The sequence below is a fragment of the Trichomycterus rosablanca genome, chromosome 1 (assembly GCF_030014385.1).
Source record: "Trichomycterus rosablanca isolate fTriRos1 chromosome 1, fTriRos1.hap1, whole genome shotgun sequence".
NCBI classification, from domain to species: Eukaryota; Metazoa; Chordata; class Actinopteri; order Siluriformes; family Trichomycteridae; genus Trichomycterus; species Trichomycterus rosablanca.
The window spans coordinates 58,588,122-58,613,511 of record NC_085988.1 but is presented as its reverse complement, the minus strand read 5'-3'; the positions used below and the strand labels follow the sequence as shown (position 1 = coordinate 58,613,511).

General features: G+C 39.0%; 1 protein-coding gene across 1 annotated transcript in view; it reads left to right on the top strand.

Annotated features, from left to right (window-relative positions):
* Positions 1-2,100: 2,100 nt before the first annotated feature.
* Positions 2,101-25,390, top strand: part of lrig3 (leucine-rich repeats and immunoglobulin-like domains 3) — a 37,679-nt gene continuing 14,389 nt past the window's right edge. Inside the window, exons 1-3 of the mRNA XM_062994691.1 lie at positions 2,101-2,410; positions 13,876-13,947; positions 14,052-14,126. Of these exons, the coding sequence (XP_062850761.1) occupies positions 2,199-2,410; positions 13,876-13,947; positions 14,052-14,126 (359 nt within the window). The 5' untranslated portion in view covers positions 2,101-2,198. The remainder of the gene's footprint in view (positions 2,411-13,875; positions 13,948-14,051; positions 14,127-25,390) is intronic.

Genomic DNA, 25,390 nt, shown 5'->3' with positions numbered 1-25,390 from the left:
AGCTGCTAATTAAAAACAATTCAGAACAATTCCAGAAGCTTTCCTTATGACATGTTTACTGATACCAGTTTCCAGAAAAGTTAGGGCATTTTGTAAAACACAATAAAAAGAAGAAACTCATGAATCTTTATTTAACTAATAAAATAGACAGAAAAGGTTTCCAGTGTTTTTACTGATAAACATTTTTGGAGAGTGTTGCAGGCATCAAATTCTGAATGTATCTCTATTTACAAAATACAATAAAATTGATCAGTGAAAACATTGAAAATCTTTTCTTTCCACTTTTTGGCGGCATGGTGGCTCGGTGGGTAGCACTGTCACCTCACAGCAAGAAGGTCCTGGGTTCGATCTCCAGGCGGGGCGGGGTCGGGTCCTTTCTGTGCTGAGTTTGCATGTTCTCCACGTGTCTGCGTGGGTTTCCTCCAGGAGCTCTGGTTTCCTTCCACAGTCCAAAAACATGCAGTCAGGTTAATTGGAGACACTGAATTGTCCTAAAGGTGAATGTGTCCAGGGTGTTGCTGTGTGCCTTGCGCCCATTGAAAAGCTGCGATAGGCTCTGGCACCCCCACTCACTGAGTAAGTGATATCTCAGATTTTTCTTTTTACTGCGTTTAGCATACCTTTTATCCAAAGCAACTTACAATTATGACCAAATACAATCCAAGCAATTGAGGGTTAAGGGCCTTGCTCAAGAGCCCAACAGGACTAGCAATTAACCACTAAGCTTATTAATACACAGAGGAGACCAGTGCTTTAAAAATTTATATTTATTAATGTTTAATGGTTGCAAAAGTCTCCTTGACTGTTCCACAAAACCTTTGTTTTAATGAAAATGTTCCTGAATATTAAAATGGGTCCATTAGTTGCTGAAAGGGGAAGTGAACCATTCACACAGTAGCCCTTCACAGACAATGGCCAAATACACAAGTGTGTGTCTTTTCAAATGGTAACAAGAGACCTAAATGCTCTTTGTTTTACAAAAGAGTGGTGGTTAATCATTACTGAGTCATCAGCTTTTCAGTAACATTTTAATAGATAGTCTAACATATTTAACACTGTTGTCTGTAGTAAGTTTCCTTTAAAATAGAGAAAGCTGCTTTATTACATTTTGCACTCAGACATTGTTTTGGTAAAAGTATTATTTTTTTTGGGGGGGGACTTCAAAAGAAAAATGGTAATGTAATTTATTTATTCTGCCCGTCAATCATCCTTTCACTAATGCTGGTGCTGGGGAGGACGAGGCTGCTCCACGCCCCCTCCGACACGTGCACAGCAATCGAACATCTTATCACCTACACTTGACGAGTGCAGTGCAGTACAGCACTGTGCACGGAGAGCCACACCCTCTACCACACTCCTTCCATCTCCGTGCAGGCGCCACCAACCAGCCAGCAGAGGTCGTAATCGCACTAGTCTGAGAGAGAGTCCCCATCCGGCTTAGTCTCGCCCATATCTGGCCAATCGTTGTTCATGTAGCCGCTCAGCCTCAGCCGGCAAGGCAGAGCCAAGATTCGATACGATGTATTCGAGATCTCAGCTCTGGTGAACAGCCACCTGAGTGGCGTAATTTATTTTTAATATTTAATTATTTACTTATTTTGACTAACTGTATAATCCTGGTGATCAGGGTAGAGAAATTTCTGGTGCCACTGGTTCAAGGTGAGAACACTTTAAACAGGGCACCAGGACAAGAGAGTTTTCACTTAAGTTGTTAACCTTTTTATTATATTCATTTGTATTAATACTTTATTCACAAATATAATATGTACAGTATATTTTATCACAAAGAGCTTTATTGTGCTCTCTGCTGTTGTGCTCACCGTAGAGCTAGCTGAAACGATTAAAAACGGACTACACTTTGCGTGGACAACATTACCCACAATGCTCCTCCTCATGCTTCTGGTCCATCAGCCAATAGGAGCGCGAGCAGTGAGTCTGGAATGTCGGGCGACTCGCTTGAGCTGGAGCGCTGCGAAAAGAAGTTCAGCAAAACTTTTTCACACGAGACGACGATGGAAAATGTGAAGCTGTGGGATTAATTTCTGCTCTTTATTCTAAATAAATGTATAAACACTGTTTCTACAGACGAAGAACGACAACTTTTAACACAGTCTTGTTCGGAATTTAAGCTTTTGTTGGGAGAGTACGGAAGAAAGAGAGGCTGTTTTGGGCAACGCGAGAAAGAATTGGGGAAGAAAATGTCCGGAGCAGGAGCAGCAGCGTGGGGTCTCTGTTCTGTGAGATTTGTGGCTGTTTTGCTGTTTTTTATCGGAGCTGAACTCGCACTGGGACATAATGGGAATACAGAACCGTGTCCGAGTCATTGTACGTGTACTGGTACTTTACTGGACTGTAGCCGAATCCCGAGAGGACAGATTCCACAGAGTCTACCTTCCTATATCACACAACTGTAAGTGCAATTTATTCTACACATTGTTACGGTATTCACTGTGGTATGACTGTACCACACGAAAGGGGCACAGTAAATGTCCTGAGAAAAGTATTTTAAAGTGGTTTTGAATATCAAATTCCATTTTTAAGAAGACAATGTTGGCAAGATCACCTTTTCTGATTTCAGTATAAAGCGTTGCGTTATAGCTCAGTGAAAGCAGTTGTGGCCTGATGCTGTGTAGTAGTGGAAACTAAGTAGACATACAAACATGCAATTAAATAATAAACACCATGCAAACTAGTTTTTGTGCACCGATTTATTTTGGAGCATTTTGATCGTTAACTATATGTCTATATATGCAGCATTTTATAGAGAGTTTAAACATAACAGTGTTGGAAATGCAACAATAATATAAATATACACCAGTGCATAGTTTAAACATACATTTTAAAATGCCAGACGTAATAAAAAACATTTGGGCTTCCTAATATCTACTTAAAATCTTAAAAGTGCAAAAATGTAACTGAGTAGCATTTAAATAAAACAGCCAAGCCTAAGCAAGGACAGGAGTACACTATAGTCATGATTTAAACCATCAATTTACACACTATAAAATTAAATATGTCAAAAAGAAGGGTTTTCTATTGATCAAGATGATGATAAAAGAGCAAATGATATGTTAACAACCCAATAATAGATAAGGCACTTCTTAGATTTGGCCCCAAGCAGCTTCATATAATACTTTCCAGCTACATCTGGCTTGAATCTACGTCAGACTGTTCAAGAAACTGAGCAAAAAGTGTCTAAAAATGTCTAATGGGTGGAATTAAACTTTGGTTGCATTGCTGAAATGTAATAAAACAGCCAACCAGTACAAAATGGAATCAGGAATAGTGTCCTCTCGTGTCCACACACTTAATTTTCACTTCGTGGGGATACTCGGGACTAAATTGTTTCTCTCCAGGTCCTGTAACAAACCCTAAAAATAAATGTACTTTTTCTTTTTTGCATAAATAGGATTAGAATAGAATTATTGTGCTTTTAGTAGTGGTGTATTGTATTGTAATATGCTCACTTAATTTGTTGTTGCATAAAAGTTGCTTTGTGAACCCCCCCCCCCACACACACATACATATGCTTTTTCATTTTATTATTTTATTTTAAAATAACCTTTTTAGAATAATCTCTATCTATCATTTATTTATTACTGGGTTTATTGTTTTCTCACTCTCTTTCTTTTTTTTTTAAATCTCTTTCTATATAAATCCCTACTGTTTTTACACTGATGAGAGTAGGTGTACCTATTTGTTATCTACAGAAATGTAATCTGATATCAAGATATACCACAATGCCATTTAGGAAGTAAAATATTTGAGAAATGTGGTCATATATTTGTATTATACTTGGTGTGCATTATATAAGCGTCACTATCATGTTGAAAACCAGTACTTTAGTGAGTATTGTATAGTACAGTGATAGCATATTTACAATAATTGCATCAAACTTTGATTTAAATGCAGAATTACCAATTATTCACTTGAGTGTAATATACAGGATATGCTTAAACCTACAAAAGCTCCACAGATTGTTTCCAAAAAGTTAATTTTAGCAAATGAATACAAACATGCACTATGTGGATATCTGTCTTCAACTTATTTTGCTTAGAAAATCACAAAAACATGGAATTTGACCAAGGGGGTCTAAACCATTGCTTTGGACTGTATATTAGAGCAGTATTAATGTATCGTAAATACACTTCCACAGTCAGTTTCTGCACACTTTATTGCTCAACTGTTTGGCCCCTCTGTTTAAAAAGAGTGTGGAAAGTTTCTAACACCACGTACAGGCACCTCCTTCCAATTCTCTGCCAAAAACAAGTCATAGCTGTAGGGGGAATGAAGTTCTTTGTGCTCCACCATGCTAATTTATAAACGTCTCCCCGGCACGACTTAAAGCTTCGGCCTGTCCCGGGCCTTTGTTTTCCCGTAGCCCATTATTTCTGCTGAATTAGCAACTAATCTGAAGTACTGATGGAAGCCATTAGAGAACTGCTCTATGTGGACCTGATTGTGTAACTCTCACAGGGAGTGAGAGAGGGGGAGGGGAGAAAAAAATTAGGGAGAAAGGGGAGATAGAAAAAAGTAGGACTTTTAAAGAAGATTTGAATCCTCTAATGTGTTCATTAAAGGAAAAAAGAAATTTGGCATAAGAGGTTTGTGGGGAAAATTTATTATTTATACTTGAACCATCAGAGAGATAAAATTTGGGAGAAGACTGAGTTCAGTTTGTCTTAATTAAACTGGGGGAAAACAGTCAGTCTGGAAATGCAGGAAGCAATGCATTCCATCATCTGTTTCTTAAAATGCAGTGTGTTTTTACTCTGAGAGAATTAATCACAATACAATTCATTCCCTAACTGTTAGTCCTGTCAGAATCACATTTATGATAATGATATAACTGCCATTCAAGTAATAGTCGTAAGTAATTTTTACTTTTTCTTCACGGTCGTGCCTAATAAAGCCAACAAACGGTAATTTGGTTTTATTGATGAAGTTTAAATAAACAAGCCTCATACCCGCCAACATTTTCTATAGAACCGATTAGACTAATATAAATATATGATTTTGTGATCTGATTGATAAACATAATAACTATTAGCCCAAGTAATTAGGCACCTAATTAATGATAGAAACATACAAGTCTGTGTAACCCTTTTTATTTTGTATTACAGCTTTTTGCCTAAATTAGTTCAGGCATTAGGAATGTCAATGATTAACTAGTTAACTGAAGTAGTGGTCAGCATTCCATTAATGCTGCTGTTTAAATGTATTTTTAACAGCTGATGGTTGATTGGAACTGCACACACAAGAGTTCTTAGTTGAGACTCATCAGGGTGCATGTGGCAGTTTCTTTTAGAGAAAGTGCACTGCTGTTCGAATCTCAACAGAAAAACTATATAGTATATTTATTATATATCTATAATTATATGCACTTATTATTATTTACATCATGAATGACCAAGACGTTACACATTAACATTATAAATGAATGCCGTTTTGTGTTCCTACGGAGTCGTATGGAGTTCTTATGATGGCATAATAAAAGCTTGTAATGACCCGTTTGGTACCAGGTATAAAATCTACGTTCTGACATTTGAACAGTTTTTGCTCACTGTGTTAATCTTGCTGTTCTACATTACTATCAAGATTAGTGATGTTTTATATTTTTGAAGCGACACTGTAAGCTTGTTGGTTATCTGTTAAAGGAAATTGGAAACATTTGCATAAGTAGAATTTGTGTATGTAGGGGAAGTTGTCATCTAAATGAATTTGTCATCATTATCGGTCGCCACTGTAATAAACAACTTTACATTTACGCCATTTAGCAGACTCCTTTATCCAAAGCGACTTACATTACAGGTACAGTATACAGTATGAGCAATTGAGGGTTAAGGGCCTTGCTCAAGAGCCCAACAGCAGCAACCTGGCCGTGGTGGGGCTTGAACCGGCGACCTTCTGGTTACTAGTCCAGTACCTTAACCACTTGGCTATGGCTTGCCCCAACAACTTTGCCACTCCACTTAAATTATAGTGGCATTTATCTTGAAAAAGGACATAAAAATGACACGTTTATCTGTAAAACTAGGATATTGTGGACTGAATATTTCGGCGAACTTGAAACTTGGTGCGTTCAAGGTGCTTTGCTAAATAAGCGTGGACAGATTGAGACTGGAAGAGTTTGCCAGAAATTGTGCCACTGCTGTGTTTCAGTCAGCAATTTTACTGTGACTTAGAATTTTAGTTCTGCTTTACTTGCTGCTCAGGGATTTGAGTTTTACGAGAAAGACCTTTAACCGTAAATCTTAATAGCTTGGATTGTATCCAGCCACTAGTTGCTGTGGGTAAAGGCATTAATGTAAATGTATTTCTCAGCTGTTAATTAGCATGACTTTGTGCTAAAATTTGCCAGGTTTCTCGGGAGGAATTTTATCTGCACTAGAAAAAGTTGTTGTGAAATTGCTTATCGTAGCAAATACTATAATTTTAGGCAGTGATTTACATCTGGAGTGAAAAATATTTGCTCACAGCTTAGACTGCTGTGAACTGGGCTAATAAATGCCTCCATGCATTTTTCACGCCTCTCTTCCCAAGCACTTTTGCTTTGTCTGTGAATGAAACAGCTGTTGATGCATTGAAAGGCTAAGTGTGATGGACCAGAGTGTTAAGTCACGTCGAAGGTGGGAAAAGCAGATAATCAGCATTTGGCTTTCAGTGACCCACTCTTCCCTCCGATTACTTCAGGCCATGAACTTAGAAAGTGCACTGTAGATATAGACAGTTTATCTTATCATAACAAAGAGGATGGATAGGTTGGATTCCTACAGTTTTTTTTTTTCACCACTACAGACTGTGCACTTTATAGCTGCATTTAGCTCTCTAGGCCAGGACCTACGCACAACACTTATCTGATCCACTTGCGATATGAACAGGAAATACAAGTGTGGTAATCACACTGTGTTATCTACTTTAGTTACTTCATCACTCACCCTCTTTGAAGTCTGTAGTGTACAAGACATGCGGGACAATATAGATCTAATGCTGTAATATAGTAAATCGCATGGATATAGGGATTTAAATGTTGCCAGTTTCTTTTAACTCATTAATGTCAAGCATCCTATTACAGTAGACAAACCTTATCTCCAGAAAAGTTGGGACATTTAGTAAAAGGCAATCAAAACAAGAAAAGTAAAAAGAAAAGATTTCCAGTGTTTTCTCTGATCACTGTAATTCAACAATATAAACAAATTTAGTATTTAATATCTGCAACACACTTAAAGAAGTTGGGACAAAGGCCAACTAGGAGTGAAAAGTTTATATAATATTCATCTTTTACCATTTTAAGACATTCCACAATAAGCAGTTGAGTTGGTAACATTTAAGGGAATCATGATTGGATACAAAAGGAGGATCCACCAAAAGCTCATTTTTTTGCAAACAATGATGGACTGCGACTTACCTTTTTTAACCAAACGTCATAAGAGATTTGCCAGTCAGTTCAAAAGGAATGCAGCCAATTTTTAGATTAAGAAATGCAACCTGAGGGAGTTCCCTGGATCCAAGCTTATCTCAGATGGACTGAAAGACAGTGGAAACATGTAATGTGTTCAGATGAGTCCATGTTTCAGCTTGTTTTTAGAAACTGTGGAGATCAAGTTCTCTTTATCACTGTTATAACAAGACTGTTATCAGCGAATGGTGCAAAAGCCAACTTCTTTCATGAAATGGGGTGGGGTGCATCAGTGGCCACAGCATTGGGGATCCATTTGCATATGTGTGAAGGTTCATGGACATGGAGGCATATATTTGATATATTACAAAACGTTGCCAACTTTTCTGGAAATGGGGTCTTGGAGTCTTATATCAACAATTCATTGTAGTTTACTGAACAAAAAACAGCATAACATTGTGAACATGGCCATAATGCAGAACAGTAAGATAAACACACTGAGCAGAACCAGTTCAACATTCAGAGTAGGGCTGCACGATATATCGTTTCAGCATCGTCATCGCGATGTGTGCATGCGCAATAGTCACATCGCAGGACGTGCGATGTTACTTAATGCAAATTAAATCAAATACGTCATGCTACAACTTTTTTGCTGCTTGACACAAAACGAAAATTCACACCGTTCTCATTTTCCATGACATATCTACCAGTGTGTTCGAAAACCTAGTGAGCTGCCTTGCTGTCTTACTACCTACACAGGCAGCTCCCTCAGTAGAGAGGATTCTAATAAGTCATTAACTTTTATAAGGCAGGTTATTCGAACGCGCTACTTAGCGATTCCATCGGGTTTCGCGTTTAGCATTTTGCCATTAAAACCAATGGAATGAGGTGGGACAGCGCTAACTAGGGGTGTGCTATATCGTATCGTTCACGATAATACCGGTATAATTTTTAAAACTATACAAAAAAGCCCATATCGTAATAATGGCGATATTCTGCATTGTTTACGCAATGACGTCACACAGCTACGCAAATGGCGTACGTTCGTTACGTGGGTCATTTGGGCACAGCAACGAGTATGGCGGAAAGCGGCTCTGCGGTGGAGGAGCTCATTCCAAAAACTCCAAGTCCACCATAAATTAATCTTTGGCAACCCAAACCCCAACCACCGCTTTGCCGGCAACTTTTTTGCGGAAGTATTTCTGCACGCAGGTTCACACACCAACGCAGAAGTAGTACTACTGCTACTTAGTACTACTGCTACTGTACTTAGTAGTAATTGTGGCGCGCTACGAGTAAAGGCGCCACCGGGCTCTGTGTGTTCCAGTGTTGCCAGATTGGGCGGTTATCCGGTTGGGCGGATGGGAAACAATTTAATAGCAGTTAAATAACACTTCTATTTTAAAGAAAATATTCCGTTTTAAAAAGCTCCAGCATTGAAGAAGGTTATTAAAGGTTATTTTAATGCTGATTTGGCTTAATAGTGTTGGTCAGTCTGTATCATATTGTTAAAAGAAGTTTTCCATGCATTCACGCTAGCATGTTCTGGGGTTCAATTGAGTCTCATCATTACACACAAGTTGGCAGCCAAATTATAAAGTATTGCAAAGGAATATCTTTGAAAATTTTTCCTCATAATGTTAAGGTTGCTATATTTTGGGGGTTTTTTTCTTGTCAGGGAAAATGAAGAGAAAAAAAGCTTAGTAGTATGCGGGTCTTCGTGATGTAATTCTACATGGCACTCACTGCCTGTATAGGTAAATGAGTGAGTGACCACATAAAAAAAGGTATCAGTTTCTGTGCGACCCCTGTGTGAGCAATGTTCTCTGGCAAGGTCTGGCCACCCCTATAGAAATTGTCTGACTCCGCCATTACATTATGTTACATTATTTTTACTGGAAAGACAAAATACAGAAAAGTGTGCGTAATTCTTACATACGTCTTACATTTTTTTACGAAGTCTTAACTTATATTAATTCTAAATAAAAACTGAACATTATTTTTTTTGCAATAGTGTTTTCTCGAAATAAATAAAATATTTTTCAGTGTTTTGTTATATCGCCAAAAATATCGTTATCGCAAAAATAACCTGAAATATCGTGATATTATTTTAGGGCCATATCGCCCACCCCTAGCGCTAACATGTCAATATAACTCGATTCGTGTACAGAAAACTGTTACATTTGCTGACAAGCCCAAACTTGCAAATAAAAACACTCGTTACAAATCAATAATTATTTATTTACGTTTGAAAATAACACCGTCAGCCATGTTTACTTTTCTGTGAGAAAAGAGATGCCGCAATGAATTCTGGGATTGCCTTCATCACTAAGGACGCTTCCGATTCTCACTCGTTCTTGAGTCAAAATAACATTGAAATATTAAGATGCCTCAGTAGTGAGCTTAGTAAGGCATCTCGGATTTCGAACAGGTGTATAGCTGCTCTTTTGTTTGTATAGTTTTTTTTTTATAATGTTTACTACTTGAAGAGGTTTTAATTGTGAAATAACCGAGTACAAAGATGTAGCTTGTCATGATCTTTTGTATCTCTTGTAGGCACCACCATTTTTTACAGATGAGCCCCTTATTTAGATTTAGATTTTTATCAAGATGCAGTAGGTATATTCAGGCTCTTTCTAACAGCATTAGTGCTATTATAGGATAATAATTGTTGTACCTTTGTACTGGAACATAATGGAAAATATTAGTTTAATATTCAGTCATACTCCATTCTGACACAAAACAGCTTCTGTCTAATATAGCTTCTTTTAATATAAACAATCTAAAAAATTCTGTTTAGGTTAGAATTGCAGTGCACTTTTTCTAAATGCATTTGAGCACTTAGCTGGAGCAAGCACACTGAGGGTTGGTGATTCTCAAATTTAAAGTCTGAACTTTTACCTCCTGTTTCAGTTCAAATCAAGTTTCAGCTGTTGGAAGTGAATTTAAATGAGCTTTTTTAACTGACAGCATTAACTGAACAGTGACTTCTGTGTTGCTTATTAGTTAACTGGTTTATAACTAACATCCCTAGATGGAACCTTTAGTTACATATCAGTATTTTTCTGTTGTAACCTTAATACATTCTGAATTCACAGATACATTTTAAAACCTGCTTAAATACATTCTTTTATGGAAGATTTTCTTAAATCAACTCCTACAGTTCAAGACAGTGTGGAGGAGGGGGCTTTTGATCTGTTCTTTTTTAAGAGACTGGTATTAAGCATTCAGAAAGGAAAAAAAGAAAGAAAACACGACAGTGGAAACTAAAGGCGGCACATGTTTTTGCAGCATTGTGAGGAGATTAGGAGTCGTTACTTTCCACCACCTCTGCTCTGTGCCTGCACTGATTGAATCCAGATGTAGAATTCAGAGTCAGAAAACTCCAGCATGGAGTTTACTACACATATATTTCTTCTGGCCTCACACTCTATATTCTCCCTCAAGACCTGTTTTGGAATTCTCTTGCTAATAAAAAAAAGAAAGAAAAGAAAAATCTGTGCGTGTTTATCATCAGACAAGAGTAATTTTACTCTAGTCACATCATGTTTGCATTTTTACTGAATGAATAAAACCCCATTTAAGTGTAGGGATGGAAGTTAGCAATGTTTAAATGTTTCTGGCTAAACTCCGCCATTGTCAATTGATATTTAAATAAAAAATACTCACTGGCCAGTCATACTAGCTGGATCTGAAAAGAATGGGCATCCAATAGTTTGAGGTTAGCGGCTTGGTACAAATTCAGACAAATTACCAAAAGACCCGTGGTCTGCACAGAGCTTAAACATGCCAGGAAGAGTTAGAAACAAACACAAGGTCAGACACCATCATTTTTAGAATCTTAATTCTTTATATTTATTTGTATTTGTGCATTTTTATTTTTATTTTTATTCAGACATAATGTGGGTTTTTTAAGAAGTCTCACAGATGAGCAGTTCTTTCGGAATTATTAATTATCTAGAACCATGTTGTAGCTGTTTAGTCTTAATATCAGTTTCTGTGATCTGTTTGTTTTTGGTTAATTCGTCTGTCTTTCTAATGTACTGCTGCTTCATTGTGTGTGTGTGTGTGTTTGAGAAAGATTGTGAGTATTTAAACAAGGCGTAGTTTGTAGTGAGAACTGCATTAGTAACATGCCATTTTACTGATAGGCCTTTTTTTTTTTTGACGAATATGGGTATAAAGGATTTGTTTTAAATGCCACTGCCACTTAGCTTGTACCTCTCAGAACATACTTCAATCATTAATCACTTATTTCACTCAATCAAGCGTGCAATCTAGCAATTGAATCAAGTATCTACAGTATATGTGTATCTTACATGTGCAGAACAGAGACAAAGCATGACAGACTGGGTCAGAAGACATAAGCACGTGGGAAGAGCTTTACATAGGAAATTGGGCAGCTGGAGCTCTGCAGTTTAGGTACTGGACTACTAATTGGAAGATAGCTCGTTCAAGCCACACATCTGCCAGGTTGCTACTTTTGGCCCCTTGAGCGAGGCCCTTAACCCTTAGTTGCTTGGATTGTATACACTCACAATCGTAGGTCGCTTTGGATAAAAGCGTCTGCTAAATGCCGTAAAAATACAGTCTCATATAATTGCCAATATTCAGACATATCCGTTTTTATTTCTCAAAGCAATTTACTATTAGTGATTTCATTCATGTACCTCTCATGCCAGGTTTTATAGGGTCCTACATCCTAAACAGAATCACTTTTAGCATGTGTGTTATTATAGGATGATAAGCAGAGTTTTACCTTTGTAATGAAACATGACGCAGAATATAAGTTTAACATAGTCAGACTCCATACTGACACATGATAATTAAGTTCTGTTTTTCATGATGTAAATAATATAAATCCATAATGATTTTCTGTTCAGCACAAACTACCAAAACCAAGAGGTTTTTGCTATTTTGGATGAAACCAAATGTTGTGTTAACTTCTCATTACGAATTCAATAGTAAAACAGCTTTCCTGTTTGCTGTTTTACTGTGTACTGGTTCTGTCAGTGATGATTCAAACAATATTGATGTAGTTTTTGTATTTGTATTAGAACAGCAGAGCTAAATAAAATCTCTAAATAACTTTACCTGGCTGGTGAGGGTGAGTCTCATATCGGCAGTCTAAACTTTTGCGTGTTCGCTTTCAGATCAAATCAAGTGTCAGCTGCTGGAAATAAATGTAAATGTCATTTTTTACTGAGCCCGGTTTGGGGGATGGCAATCCTGCCTTGTGCTCAGTGTTTTCTCGCCAGGGAACATTGACGGGAATAAAGCTTTTAATTAAAATGAAATAAAAAATTTTAACAGACGGCATTAATGGAATAATATGGTGCAATGAATTATTAAAGTCAGTCTTGATTTGTTTTGGTGGCAAGCCAGGTAGAATCCATGCTTTTTAGTAGGGATGTCCCGATCCGATCTCAAAGATCGGGATCGGGGCCGATCAAGGCGTTTTTTAATTGATCGGAATCGGCTTTACTAAACCCGATCTTAATCCCGATCTTTTGTGTTACGTCATCATGTCCGCTGTGTGGAAATAGTTTAAATTGAAAAGTAAAACAAGTCCAACAGTGAAGTGTAACGTCTGCAGTGTGAGCGTTTCACGAGGCGGTGGGAGCAGAGCTGCGTTCATGTGTGAGAGTGTGTGTGAGTTAAGGATCACACCGGTTTACAAAACAACGTAGTGATGCACTCGTTTAATAAAGAAATAAATGCACAGTATATTCACATATTGTCGGGAGTAGAACACTTTATTAACTTCTTCTGTTACGGTACCGAATAGCCGACAGTTGAGTCAAGCACGCTATTTCATGTTCTATGGAAGGCCTAAAGGGTCAAAACACACTTACTTCGTTTACAAACGTCCATCAAACCATTGTCACAATACAAGCACTTTAAGAACTGGCTTTCCTTCATAACAAAAGAGTCTTTCCATTTTATTTTGGTATTCAGGTTTTACTGTAATGCTTTTAAGTAACTTTTTTTCTTATATTCAAGTTAAGCTGCTACACAGATTTCTGTTCATTTTTAGTGTATCGCTGCATTAAACATTTTTTTTCTTTGAATGTAAAGTTTAAAGTAAAACTAATTCTCACTCATTTTGATTGATTTTGTAAAAATACAAAAACATTAAGCAATAGTTTGGATGCAGCATTTTTCCCTTCAGCACTGCAGAGCTATTCAGTTGTTAAACATATACACTGGATTAATTTGAATAATTGTAATGTACTTGAAGTGTGCACTGTGTGAACAGTATTATCTAGTTCTTATCTAGACAATATCTAGAAAATACAAGTATCGGTTTGACAATCGGTATCGGATCGGGATCAAAATTAATAATCGGGATCGGTATCGGGAACAAAAAAACGTGATCGGGACATCCCTACTTTTTAGACCACTTTTGATTCTTCTTTGTGCATTGTAGCATGCTTTGTTTTCAGCCCACCTCTGACAGATGTTTTTCTTTACAGAGATCTGAGCCATAACAAATTACGAACACTTCCAGAGGTGCTGTTTACTTCACTGAAGCACCTAACTGAAATGTAAGTAGGCTTTGCATCTAATGTATGATTCATGGTTCTTATACATGAGTTTATTCTTCCCACCAGCATGCAGCATTCTAATCATCTCTGTGCTTCTGCTGCAGAAAACTGAATAACAACGAATTGGAGATGATAACGGATTTTGGCCCTCATTCCAAGAACATCAGCAGCCTCATTTTGTAAGTGTGTAGTTTTTAAGTTCAGATTTTTTCTTCAGAAGGTGTTGCACTATTTGAGCTCATTAGCATGTATCTCTCTCTCAGAACGTGCCTGTGATTAAGACCCATAAAAAATCTGTAAAATATCATTCGTATCAGATGGCAGATATTTGGAGGCTTGTATTTTTTATTAAATGCGCTGGGTGTCCTGTGGTTGACCTTTCTACACGATTCTTTACTATATAAATACAAACATATATTCTTTTACCTCTTCTACCCATATTTAGGGGTCGCCACAGTGGATCAGTTTGATCTGCATACCTGATTTGGCACTTTTTTTACACCCTTTCTGCTCTTCCAGATGAACCCTCCTCATTTTTTTACCCAGGCTCAGATTTTGGACTGTCACTGAGAGCACACTTTCAAGTGCACATTCCAATGTCTAGGCTGTTTGGCCACCCTTTTAAGGCATAGCTAATCATATCTGTGTAGATGCCCAACCAGCCAATAGCTAGAGATTCAAACCTCAGATCACGGTGTTAGTGGACTAGCAAGATTTAGTGCTGTGGTGTGCAAATCTATTTGTATTTTTGATTAAAATGTACAGAACTGGTTGCTCAGGTGGCACAGTGGTCTAATGCCGCAAGCCCACCATGATCGGCTTTGTCGGTCTGGAGGGTATGCAAATCTTTTTCCATGGAAATACTTGACAATGTACTTGACACTGTGCTAATAGCGTATAGTCTTAACAAAACAAACAAACAAAAATAGAATAAAAATATTTTAATGTATTGTGTGCATGCCAGCGCCAAGCTTCATTTTCAGACCAAAGGGAACAGAGCACCCTAGGTGGATATGAAGTTTAATATATCAAAGAGTACCTCGTTGACACCCTAGTGTCTACTGTAAGGCTAGACATCATATACGATGTAGCCAAAGACTAGACACCTCATCCACCACCAGACTCAAATACACATGCTGAGACACGAGAACAAACTTGCCCAAGGCTACTCAGGTGTGAACCCACGTAGGACTGGTTTCCACACACGCAGTCATATCTGCTGCCTGCAGGTGTGAATGGAGTGGTTGGGAGTAAAACTCACCAAGTACACGACTTCACTAGGCATTCTTTAAATGCATCTATACCAGGGCTGAAACGATTCCTCGAGTAATTCGATTACTAAAAATCATCGATTCAAATTTTTCGCATCGAGGCATCGTTTAATCCATACAACTATATACAGCTCACGGTGTTTCACGCTGTGGGCAGGTGACGTGAAGAAGCCGAGGGCTGCATCCGAAATATCATACTTGAACAGTAACAGTTCAGTGAATACGTAGTGGACTCGCTCGCCGCTTCTGCGTACTGTTCAGTATGAAAGTATCGATTTGAAACGAAGCCGAGATTTGATAGACTGCAAAATAGAGAGAGAGAGAGAGACAGAGAGACAGAGAGACGAGGGGTGAACAGAGGAGACTGAACAGAGAAATCGACAGAAAGTTTTAGATCATTTTAAGCTAAAAAAAAAAAAAACCCTGAAAACTCAGAACAACATCCACACCATCAGAGCGCCACAAAGCCTCCCTACAAAACATTAACGGTTTATGTTCTGCATGAGCTGTAGCTGAAACTTTTAGTTCTAAAAGTTGCACAAATTAGAGGCAATGTTTATGTATTATTGTTATATATATATTAGAGATGGAGCGATCGATCGGCTATAAATCGATATCGGCCGATTTTTTATCAAAATATGCTATCGGCGATCTGCGATATCTCCCAAATGTAGCCGATCCGATCGTGTGATATACAGTGTATCACAAAAGTGAGTACACCCCTCACATTTCTGCAGATATTTAAGTATATCTTTTCATGGGACAACACTGACAAAATGACACTTTGACACAATGAAAAGTAGTCTGTGTGCAGCTTATATAACAGTGTAAATTTATTCTTCCCTCAAAATAACTCAATATACAGCCATTAATGTCTAAACCACCGGCAACAAAAGTGAGTACACCCCTAAGAGACTACACCCCTAAATGTCCAAATTGAGCACTGCTTTTCATTTTCCCTCCAAAATGTCATGCGACTTGTTAGTGTTACTAGGTCTCAGGTGTGCATATGGAGCAGGTGTGTTCAATTTAGTAGTACAGCTCTCACACTCTCTCATACTGGTCACTGAAAGTTCCAACATGGCACCTCATGGCAAAGAACTCTCTGAGGATCTTAAAAGACGAATTGCTGCGCTACATGAAGATGGCCAAGGCTACAAGAAGATTGCCAACAGCCTGAAACTGAGCTGCAGCACAGTGGCCAAGATCATCCAGCGTTTTAAAAGAGCAGGGTCCACTCAGAAGAGACCTCGCGTTGGTCGTCCAAAGAAGCTGAGTGCACGTGCTCAGCGTCACATCCAACTGCTGTCTTTGAAAGATAGGCGCAGGAGTGCTGTCAGCATTGCTGCAGAGATTGAAAAGGTGGGGGGTCAGCCTGTCAGTGCTCAGACCATACGCCGCACACTACATCAAATTGGTCTGCATGGCTGTCACCCCAGAAGGAAGCCTCTTCTGAAGTCTCTAAACAAGAAAGCCCACAAACAGTTTGCTGAAGACATGTCAACAAAGGACATGGATTACTGGAACCATGTCCTATGGTCTGATGAGACCAAGATTAATTTGTTTGGTTCAGATGGTCTTAAGCATGTGTGGCGGCAATCAGGTGAGGATTACAAAGATAAGTGTGTCATGCCTACAGTCAAGCATGGTGGTGGGAATGCCATGGTCTGGGGCTGCATGAGTGCAGCAGGTGTTGGGGAGTTACATTTCATTGAGGGACACATGAACTCCAATATGTACTGTGAAATACGGAAGCAGAGCATGATCCCCTCCCTCCGGAAACTGGGTCGCAGGGCAGTGTTCCAGCATAATAATGACCCCAAACACACCTCTAAGACGACCACTGCTTTATTGAAGAGGCTGAGGGTAAAGGTGATGGACTGGCCAAGCATGTCTCCAGACCTAAACCCAATAGAACATCTTTGGGGCATCCTCAAGCGGAAGGTGGAGGAGTGCAAAGTCTCGAATATCCGCCAGCTCCGTGATGTCATCATGGAGGAGTGGAAAAGCATTCCAGTGGCAACCTGTGAAGCTCTGGTAAACTCCATGCCCAGGAGAGTTAAGGCAGTTCTTGGAAATAATGGTGGCCACACAAAATATTGACACTTCAGGAACTTTCACTAAGGGGTGTACTCACTTTTGTTGCCGGTGGTTTAGACATTAATGGCTGTATATTGAGTTATTTTGAGGGAAGAATAAATTTACACTGTTATATAAGCTGCACACAGACTACTTTTCATTGTGTCAAAGTGTCATTTTGTCAGTGTTGTCCCATGAAAAGATATACTTAAATATCTGCAGAAATGTGAGGGGTGTACTCACTTTTGTGATACACTGTATAAAGACCATGTTAAGCTTAACAGCTCAGTGGATTGATCCAGACTTTGAGCTACAAAGCACCAACCATCACATCACCATTCATCAACCATCGTACAGAAACCATCGTGAAAGCTCTTTACGACCTAAAATAACATAATTAACGTTGTGCATCATACATAGTTCAGGATCATCTGCTCTGACTGACAGAAAACTTTTAGCTCCACAGACGGAACGAGTCTGACTCGGTTACAGATATTTGGTAATAGCAGTTTAATTAAGCTTTTTAATGTAAGAGAGTCACACAAAATGTTTTGTAGTAGCTGGTGTTTATTTAAAACCACGACATTAATTAATAACAGTAAACACGGAGAGATAACCGAGAAAATAAACTTACGTTTCGCATAAAATGAACCGACTCATGAATCACTTACGGTATATCGATACTGTGAACAGAGCGTCTCTCTTAAAGGCACACACACGTCAATGCTTCTGTCACCGGTTTATCTTCACTGTTAGACCTATTTTTAAGGTTTTTTCAGACTGAACTGTATAACATCTAACCTGCGTGTGCGTGGTCAGTTAGACTAATGAGATATGTCTCACGTGGGTGAAAAATTAATTGCTTTAGTTTCAGAAGTAAAAAAATCTCGCAATGCCGCCACACCCCCTGGTCAGTGTTGGGAAAGTAAGGGGTTAATGTTTTGAAAACACATTGCATTATGAGTACTGTATTGCATGTTGTTGTAGTCGCAGTGTGCTGTAGCCGGGGGCATCACGTGAAACTTTCCCCTCTCGCTCCTTCACTCTGTTTATATTTATTTTCTTTTATTTAACTAGGCCACTCAGTTTTATTTTCGGTGTTATACCCAAGCTGTTATAATAAACACAAAGTGCTTCGAGTGAATCCTGCCTTTGACTCACCTTTGCGGTGAAAAATGAACTGAAAGTTGAGTATTACCCCAGAAGTAAAACACAGGTTGAACCCCCCCATCGGAATCGGCTATCGGCCGATCGCTCTGAAAAGAAATCGGAGATCGAAATCGGCGTCAAAAAACCAGATCAGTACATCTCTAATATAAATATATATATATATATATATATATATATATATATATATATATATATATATATATATATATATATAGATATATATATATATATATATACATATATACCTGTATATATATATATATATATATATATATATATATATATATATATATATACCTATAGGAATACTTGCTACCATATAGGAATACAAATGTGCAGTTTGTTTTAAGAGACGTGTCTTATTTCATCTTTTATGTATTTATTTTGCTCTTTATTAAAGCAAAAGTATTTCTTATCCGATTATTCGATTAATCGATAGAATACTCGATTACAAAAATAATCGATAGCTGCAGCCCTAATCTATACACTCTGAGCTAAACTCTCAATTGGGATTTTTATTACTGTGTAAACAACTGAGCTTAATTAAAAATTTGGAACTAACACAATCATGTACACAACCCACATTTTTTTTTCTTTTTTCTTTTTTTTCATGTTTTTATGACCGCATTATCCCAGTCAGGGATGCTCTGGTTCCGGTTCTACTGGAATCAGTAATGCAAAAATGCAGTTACACACTTCGGACAGGGTGCCAATCTGTCGTAGGGCCTCAGCAATCCTCCCCACACAGCATAACCAATCGTGTTTGTTTGTAGCCATGAATTGGGGATTTGAAACCTGGAAAGCGGGACAGCGGTAACTCGGTGGTTAAGGTACTGGACTAGTAATCCGAAGGTTGCAGGTTCAAGCCTCAATGCTGCCAGGTTGCTGCTGTAGGGCTCCTGAGCAAGGCCCTTAACCCTAAATTGCTCAAACTGTATTCAGTTAGAATTGTAAGTTGCTTTGGATAAATGCATCCACCAAATGCTGAAAATGTAAATCTCAGTGGTAGTGGGCTAGCGAAATGTACCTACCTGAGTTTATAGGGCTCAGTCAAGAATATATCAGCGAGTTTTTTGTTTTTTTCTTGGTGTGTGTGTGTGTGCATACGACTGTGTGGTATTTCACTCTGGAAAGAGAACAGAGCTTGGCAAAGCTATGTGATGACTCTTTCTTTTGCTGTGGTGACTGGAATGAAGACTGTGGCGGCTCTGAGCTGGATAAGCAGTTTGCTGTGTCAAAAAGCAAGAAACTGAACAGACCGTAGATCAGCTCTTGCTCTGTACACTCAGTTACCCTGCTTATCAATTGAAAGGGACCCCCATAGGGACCCTTACTGATCATATGTTATTTGGGTGGTGTCATTACTCTGTTGGTGTGAGCAGTCAATGGGGTTCCTTTCGATAGATAAATACGGTACAGAGGTAGGATAAAGTATACAGAACAACAGATAGGCTGAAGTCTGTTATTGTATATAGTAGGTGTAGCTGATTAAATGCTTGATGAATGTACTAGTTTAGTTGTCGACCTGTAGGCTTATGTATAGATAGTACATACATGTCTTTGTTTAATAATGCATGGTCTACAAAGTTTGAGAAATTATCCTAGATTATCAGACACTCTGTATTTAAATGCGGCAGTGCTAAGTGGTGTGTCAAGCAAGGAAAAAACAGGATAGAAACACAGAATACTCTGTAAACAGTAGATATCAGAAGAATAGCTGAGCCTTCCAACCAAATTTCATGCCAGTGCTCAGTATAATAAAATAAGAAGGAGGATGAAATTGCTCCCAGTTGTTAACCTATCAGCATTTTTTTTCCTCTCTCTCCTGGCTTCAGGGTCAGGCGAGTCGATGAGAGTTGCCGCTATGTCTGCTTTAGTGTTTAAATAAGAACTAAGTGCCATTTGATACTGCAGTATTTCACCCTCCCCCTTCCTGTCCTCATAACCCGTAAAAAAGGGGGAAAAAGTGCTGTATGTGTGTGAAAAAAATCCACAGGGGCTTAGCAAGACTCCACTTTTACAGTCATCTTAATCATTTTCTGTAGACTTCGTCCTGACTTTTTTGGGAAAGTATGCAGAGTTTAATTGACTTGTGAACAGATCATAGTTTTCCTTTGGTGTGTGGCATTATGTGATTCTCAGCTGATTGAAAATGAAATGGGTTGCATATACGGAAAAAGTCATATGTTGTCTTCACACAATTATACATGTTATTAAAGCATATAAGCTCAATTTCATTTGATGCCAGGTTGCATTTAGAAAGTGTTCAGACCCCTTGACTTCTTTGAATGCACTATTTATTGTGGAATTTATTTTAATGGATATAACTGACTGCTATTACCACTAAATCAACATTGAAAATATGTTTTTTTCTTTTGCTCTAAAACTCAAACTGTGGTCAGGTGCATTTTGTTTGCATTAATTATCCTTGAAATCTGTGTAGTACTCAATTGCAGTTCTCCTGTTGCAGTTTAAATTGGTTGGACATAGTTTGAAACCCACTTCAGGGTCTTCAAGGATTTACACTGCATTGTCAGGACAAAAACCTAAAGATGTGGCAATGCATAGATTGGGGCAGGGATATAAGGGTCTAAGACTTTGAGAGTTCCCAGGACCACGGTGTCCTTAATAATTTCGATAGGGAAGAAGTATGACACAACTTTGACGCTTGCTAGAGTTGGCCGTCTGGCTAAATTGGGCATCCATTTACATTTACATGCTCTTTATCCAAAGCATCTTACAGTATTGTGACAGTGTACTGTCTAAACAATTGATGGTTAAGGGCCTTGCTCAAGGGTCCAGCAGTGACAACCTGGCAGTGGTTTGGCTTGAACCAGCGACCTTTTGATTACTAGTCCAGTACCTTAATCGCTAAGCTACACCTGCCCAGTTGTATGCAGTCAAGAACAGTAACACTGAAGAAGGTTTAAAAGTCTTTTAGTGCAGCCACAAGAAAACCGCTTGGACAGACGACTACCTCTGCAGCACTTCATAAGTCAGGCCTGTCTGGTTCGACAAGACAAAATGGAACACTCTGGGCAGAACAGCAAGCACTTTGGCAAAATAAAGAACAGTCACTACTCATGACCTGTCTAATACAATCCCTACAGTGAAATATGGTGGTGGCAGCATCATGCTATGAGGGTGCTTCCTAGCAGCAGAGACAGGAGGAAGACTAGTAAGAATTGAAAAAGGGATGAATGCATCTAAATAAAGAACCATCCTTGAAGAAAACCTTCAGATTTCACACAAGCTCATGCTGAGAGGGTAATTTAACCTTTCAGCACAACAATGACCCAGAGTATACAAAGAAAACAGCACTAGAGTGTTTTAGGGGCAGGTCTGTCTTCAGCTTAAAACCTTATCGAACATTTGTAGAATATGGCAATCCAGATGCTTACCATCCAATCTAACAGAGCTTGAGATGCTCTACATGAAGAATGGGATAAACTGCCCAAATCCAGGCGTGCAAAGCATGTAGAGACATATCTAGCAAGACTTGCTGCCAATGGGGCAGACAAATTTTTACTTAATTGTTATTAATGATTAAGTGTGAATTTGTGGGTAAAAATTGCAAATATATCTATTAAAAAACAAATCCATAACACAAAGTGTGCAAACTGTCAAGCGGTCAGAATGCTTTCTGAATCCACTGTATATATAACAGCTTTGTGGTTTTTCCCTAATGCTTATGTACAGTGTATCACAATAGTGAGTACACCCCTCACATTTCTGCAGATATTTAAGTATCTTTTCATGGGACAACACTGACAAAATGACACTTTGACACAATGAAAAGTAGTCTGTGTGCAGCTTATATAACAGTGTAAATTTATTCTTCCCTCAAAATAACTCAATATACAGCCATTAATGTCTAAACCACTGGCAACAAAAGTGAGTACACCCCTAAGAGACTACACCCCTAAATGTCCAAATTGAGCACTTTTCCCTCCAAAATGTCATGTGACTCGTTAGTGTTACTAGGTCTCAGGTGTGCATAGGGAGCAGGTGTGTTCAATTTAGTAGTACAGCTCTCACACACTCTCATACTGGTCACTGAAAGTTCCAACATGGCACCTCATGGCAAATAACTCTCTGAGGATCTTAAAAGACGAATTGTTGCGCTACATGAAGATGGCCAAGGCTACAAGAAGATTGCCAACACCCTGAAACTGAGTTGCAGCACAGTGGCCAAGATCATCCAGTGTTTTAAAAGAGCAGGGTCCACTCAGAACAGACCTCGCGTTGGTCGTCCAAAGAAGCTGAGTGCACGTGCTCAGCGTCACATCCAACTGCTGTCTTTGAAAGATAGGCGCAGGAGTGCCGTCAGCATTGCTGCAGAGATTGAAAAGGTGGGGGGTCAGCCTGTCAGTGCTCAGACCATACGCCGCACACTACATCAAATTGGTCTGCATGGCTGTCACCCCAGAAGGAAGCCTCTTCTGAAGTCTCTACACAAGAAAGCCCGCAAACAGTTTGCTGAAGACATGTCAACAAAGGACATGGATTACTGGAACCATGTCCTATGGTCTGATGAGACCAAGATTAATTTGTTTGGTTCAGATGGTCTCAAGCATGTGTGGCGGCAATCAGGTGAGGAGTACAAAGATAAGTGTGTCATGCCTACAGTCAAGCATGGTGGTGGGAATGCCATGGTCTGGGGCAGCATGAGTGCAGCAGGTGTTGGGGAGTTACATTTCCTTGAGGGACACATGAACTCCAATATGTACTGTGAAATACTGAAGCAGAGCATGATCCCCTTCCTCCGGAAATTGGGTCGCAGGGCAGTGTTCCAGCATGATAATGACCCCAAACACACCTCTAAGACGACCACTGCTTTATTGAAGAGGCTGAGGGTAAAGGTGATGGACTGGCCAAGCATGTCTCCAGACCTAAACCCAATAGAACATCTTTGGGGCATCCTCAAGCGGAAGGTGGAGGAGCGCAAAGTCTCGAATATCCGCCAGCTCCGTGATGTCGTCATGGAGGAGTGGAAAAGCATTCCAGTGGCAACCTGTGAAGCTCTGGTAAACTCCATGCCCAGGAGAGTTAAGGCAGTTCTGGGAAATAATGATGGCCACACAAAATATTGACACTTCAGGAACTTTCACTAAGGGGTGTACTCACTTTTGTTGCCGGTGGTTTAGACATTGGCTGTATATTGAGTTATTTTGAGGGAAGAATAAATTTACACTGTTATATAAGCTGCACACAGACTACTTTTCATTGTGTCAAAGTGTCATTTTGTCAGTGTTGTCCCATGAAAAGATATACTTAAATATCTGCAGAAATGTGAGGGGTGTACTCACTTTTGTGATACAATGTATCTTCAGTTATGACCAGAATCTGTATCTGTGTGTAATGCTACTAATAAAAATATGCACAGAACTTTGCGTTTTACCCATGTACAAAAAATGCAGGGAGCTCAGTATAAAGGCCAAGGCCTGCAGGAATTCCACTAATGATGCGGAACGTGCTCATTTGCCAAAAATTGCCTGAACAAATTTGAAGTCTGCACATCAGAAGAGACAATGCAGCGCTTGTTTGTCTGCACCCTGGGCCGAAGGAGGAGGAGAAAAATAGATAAGCTGATCCGGAGCTCTCACACTGAGTATTTATGTTGGAAGAAAAACTATGTGGACAAGGGAAATGTACCTCTGTACCTCCTTTTTATGTAATAGTTAACCTTATATAGCACATAAACTGTATTGATAAAAGTATTGGGACACCCTTTCTAATTTTTAATGTATGTGTTTTAGCCACTAAATTGCTAACAGGTGTAATAAATCTTCCTAAAAAATATGAAGGAAATAATACAACGTTGCGGCAACAGTTTAGAGCAGGCCCTTTCTTATTCCAGCATTACTGTGCCTCTGTGCACAAAGCAAGGTTTGTCAAGACGTGAAGAAAAGCTTGTTTTAAAGCCCCACTATACAGCTTTGGAATGAACAAGAACCTCAATTGAGGCTTTTTTTGTCTATACGACAGTGCCCGGCCTTAAAAATGCTTTTTGGGCACGCATTCCTATATACATAATCAAATATGTCTATGCTTTTGGAAGTGAATACCGGCATTAATGGAACAGTGAATTTTGTCAGATGTGTAGTTTGTCAGCTTGTGTAAATGACACATATCTGTGTCTTGAGCAAATAGAATTAACCCAGGTTTGACCCTTGTTTAGGTGTGAAAGATCGTTTAGTTAAGAAAAGGAGTGCACTGACTGTCAAATTCACTCTTTGCTACTGGAGGAAAGATAATGATCTCAGATAAGCTAATCACTTACTTGGCATCAGTTGGGATAAGCCATTGATGTTAATAACCACAGAATGGATGGTAAGCATCTCCGGTTTCCCTTTTACCCCCTTTTCTTTTCTTTCTTTATATGCATTAGTTTTTTATGCCAAACCAACCCTTAAAAAGAACAAGAACTTAGAAATTCTAGATGCTCCGGAGTAGGCCGACAGCCAGCGGGTAACATGAAAATGGAGCCCCAGGTGGTGTGCGTCCCTTTTGTGTCTGAGCACTGAGGCCGAGGTGCATGCAAAAGCCATGTGCAAATCTGCACACCAAAGGGTGGCTTGTTTCTGCTAATGGCCAGGAGTTTTACCTCTAAGAAAGAGAAGTAGTGTGTGTGTTGGGGGGAGGGGTAAGAGGGAAATAGATGTAAAGTAAGTAAAGGTAAATACAGTAAAAGTTTAAGAGAATAACATTTACGGTTACATTTGAGCCATTTAGCAGCCGCTTTTAATTACAGCAGCTTTCAGTTATGACTGCATATAATTTCACCAGTTGAGGGTTAAGGGCCTTGATCAGGGGCCCAACAGTGGCAGCGTTTCAATTGCTAGGCCAGTACCTTAACTCTAGTACCTTGACTTCTGAGCTACCACTGCCTGGATAACACAGATCAACAAGTCACGGCTTCT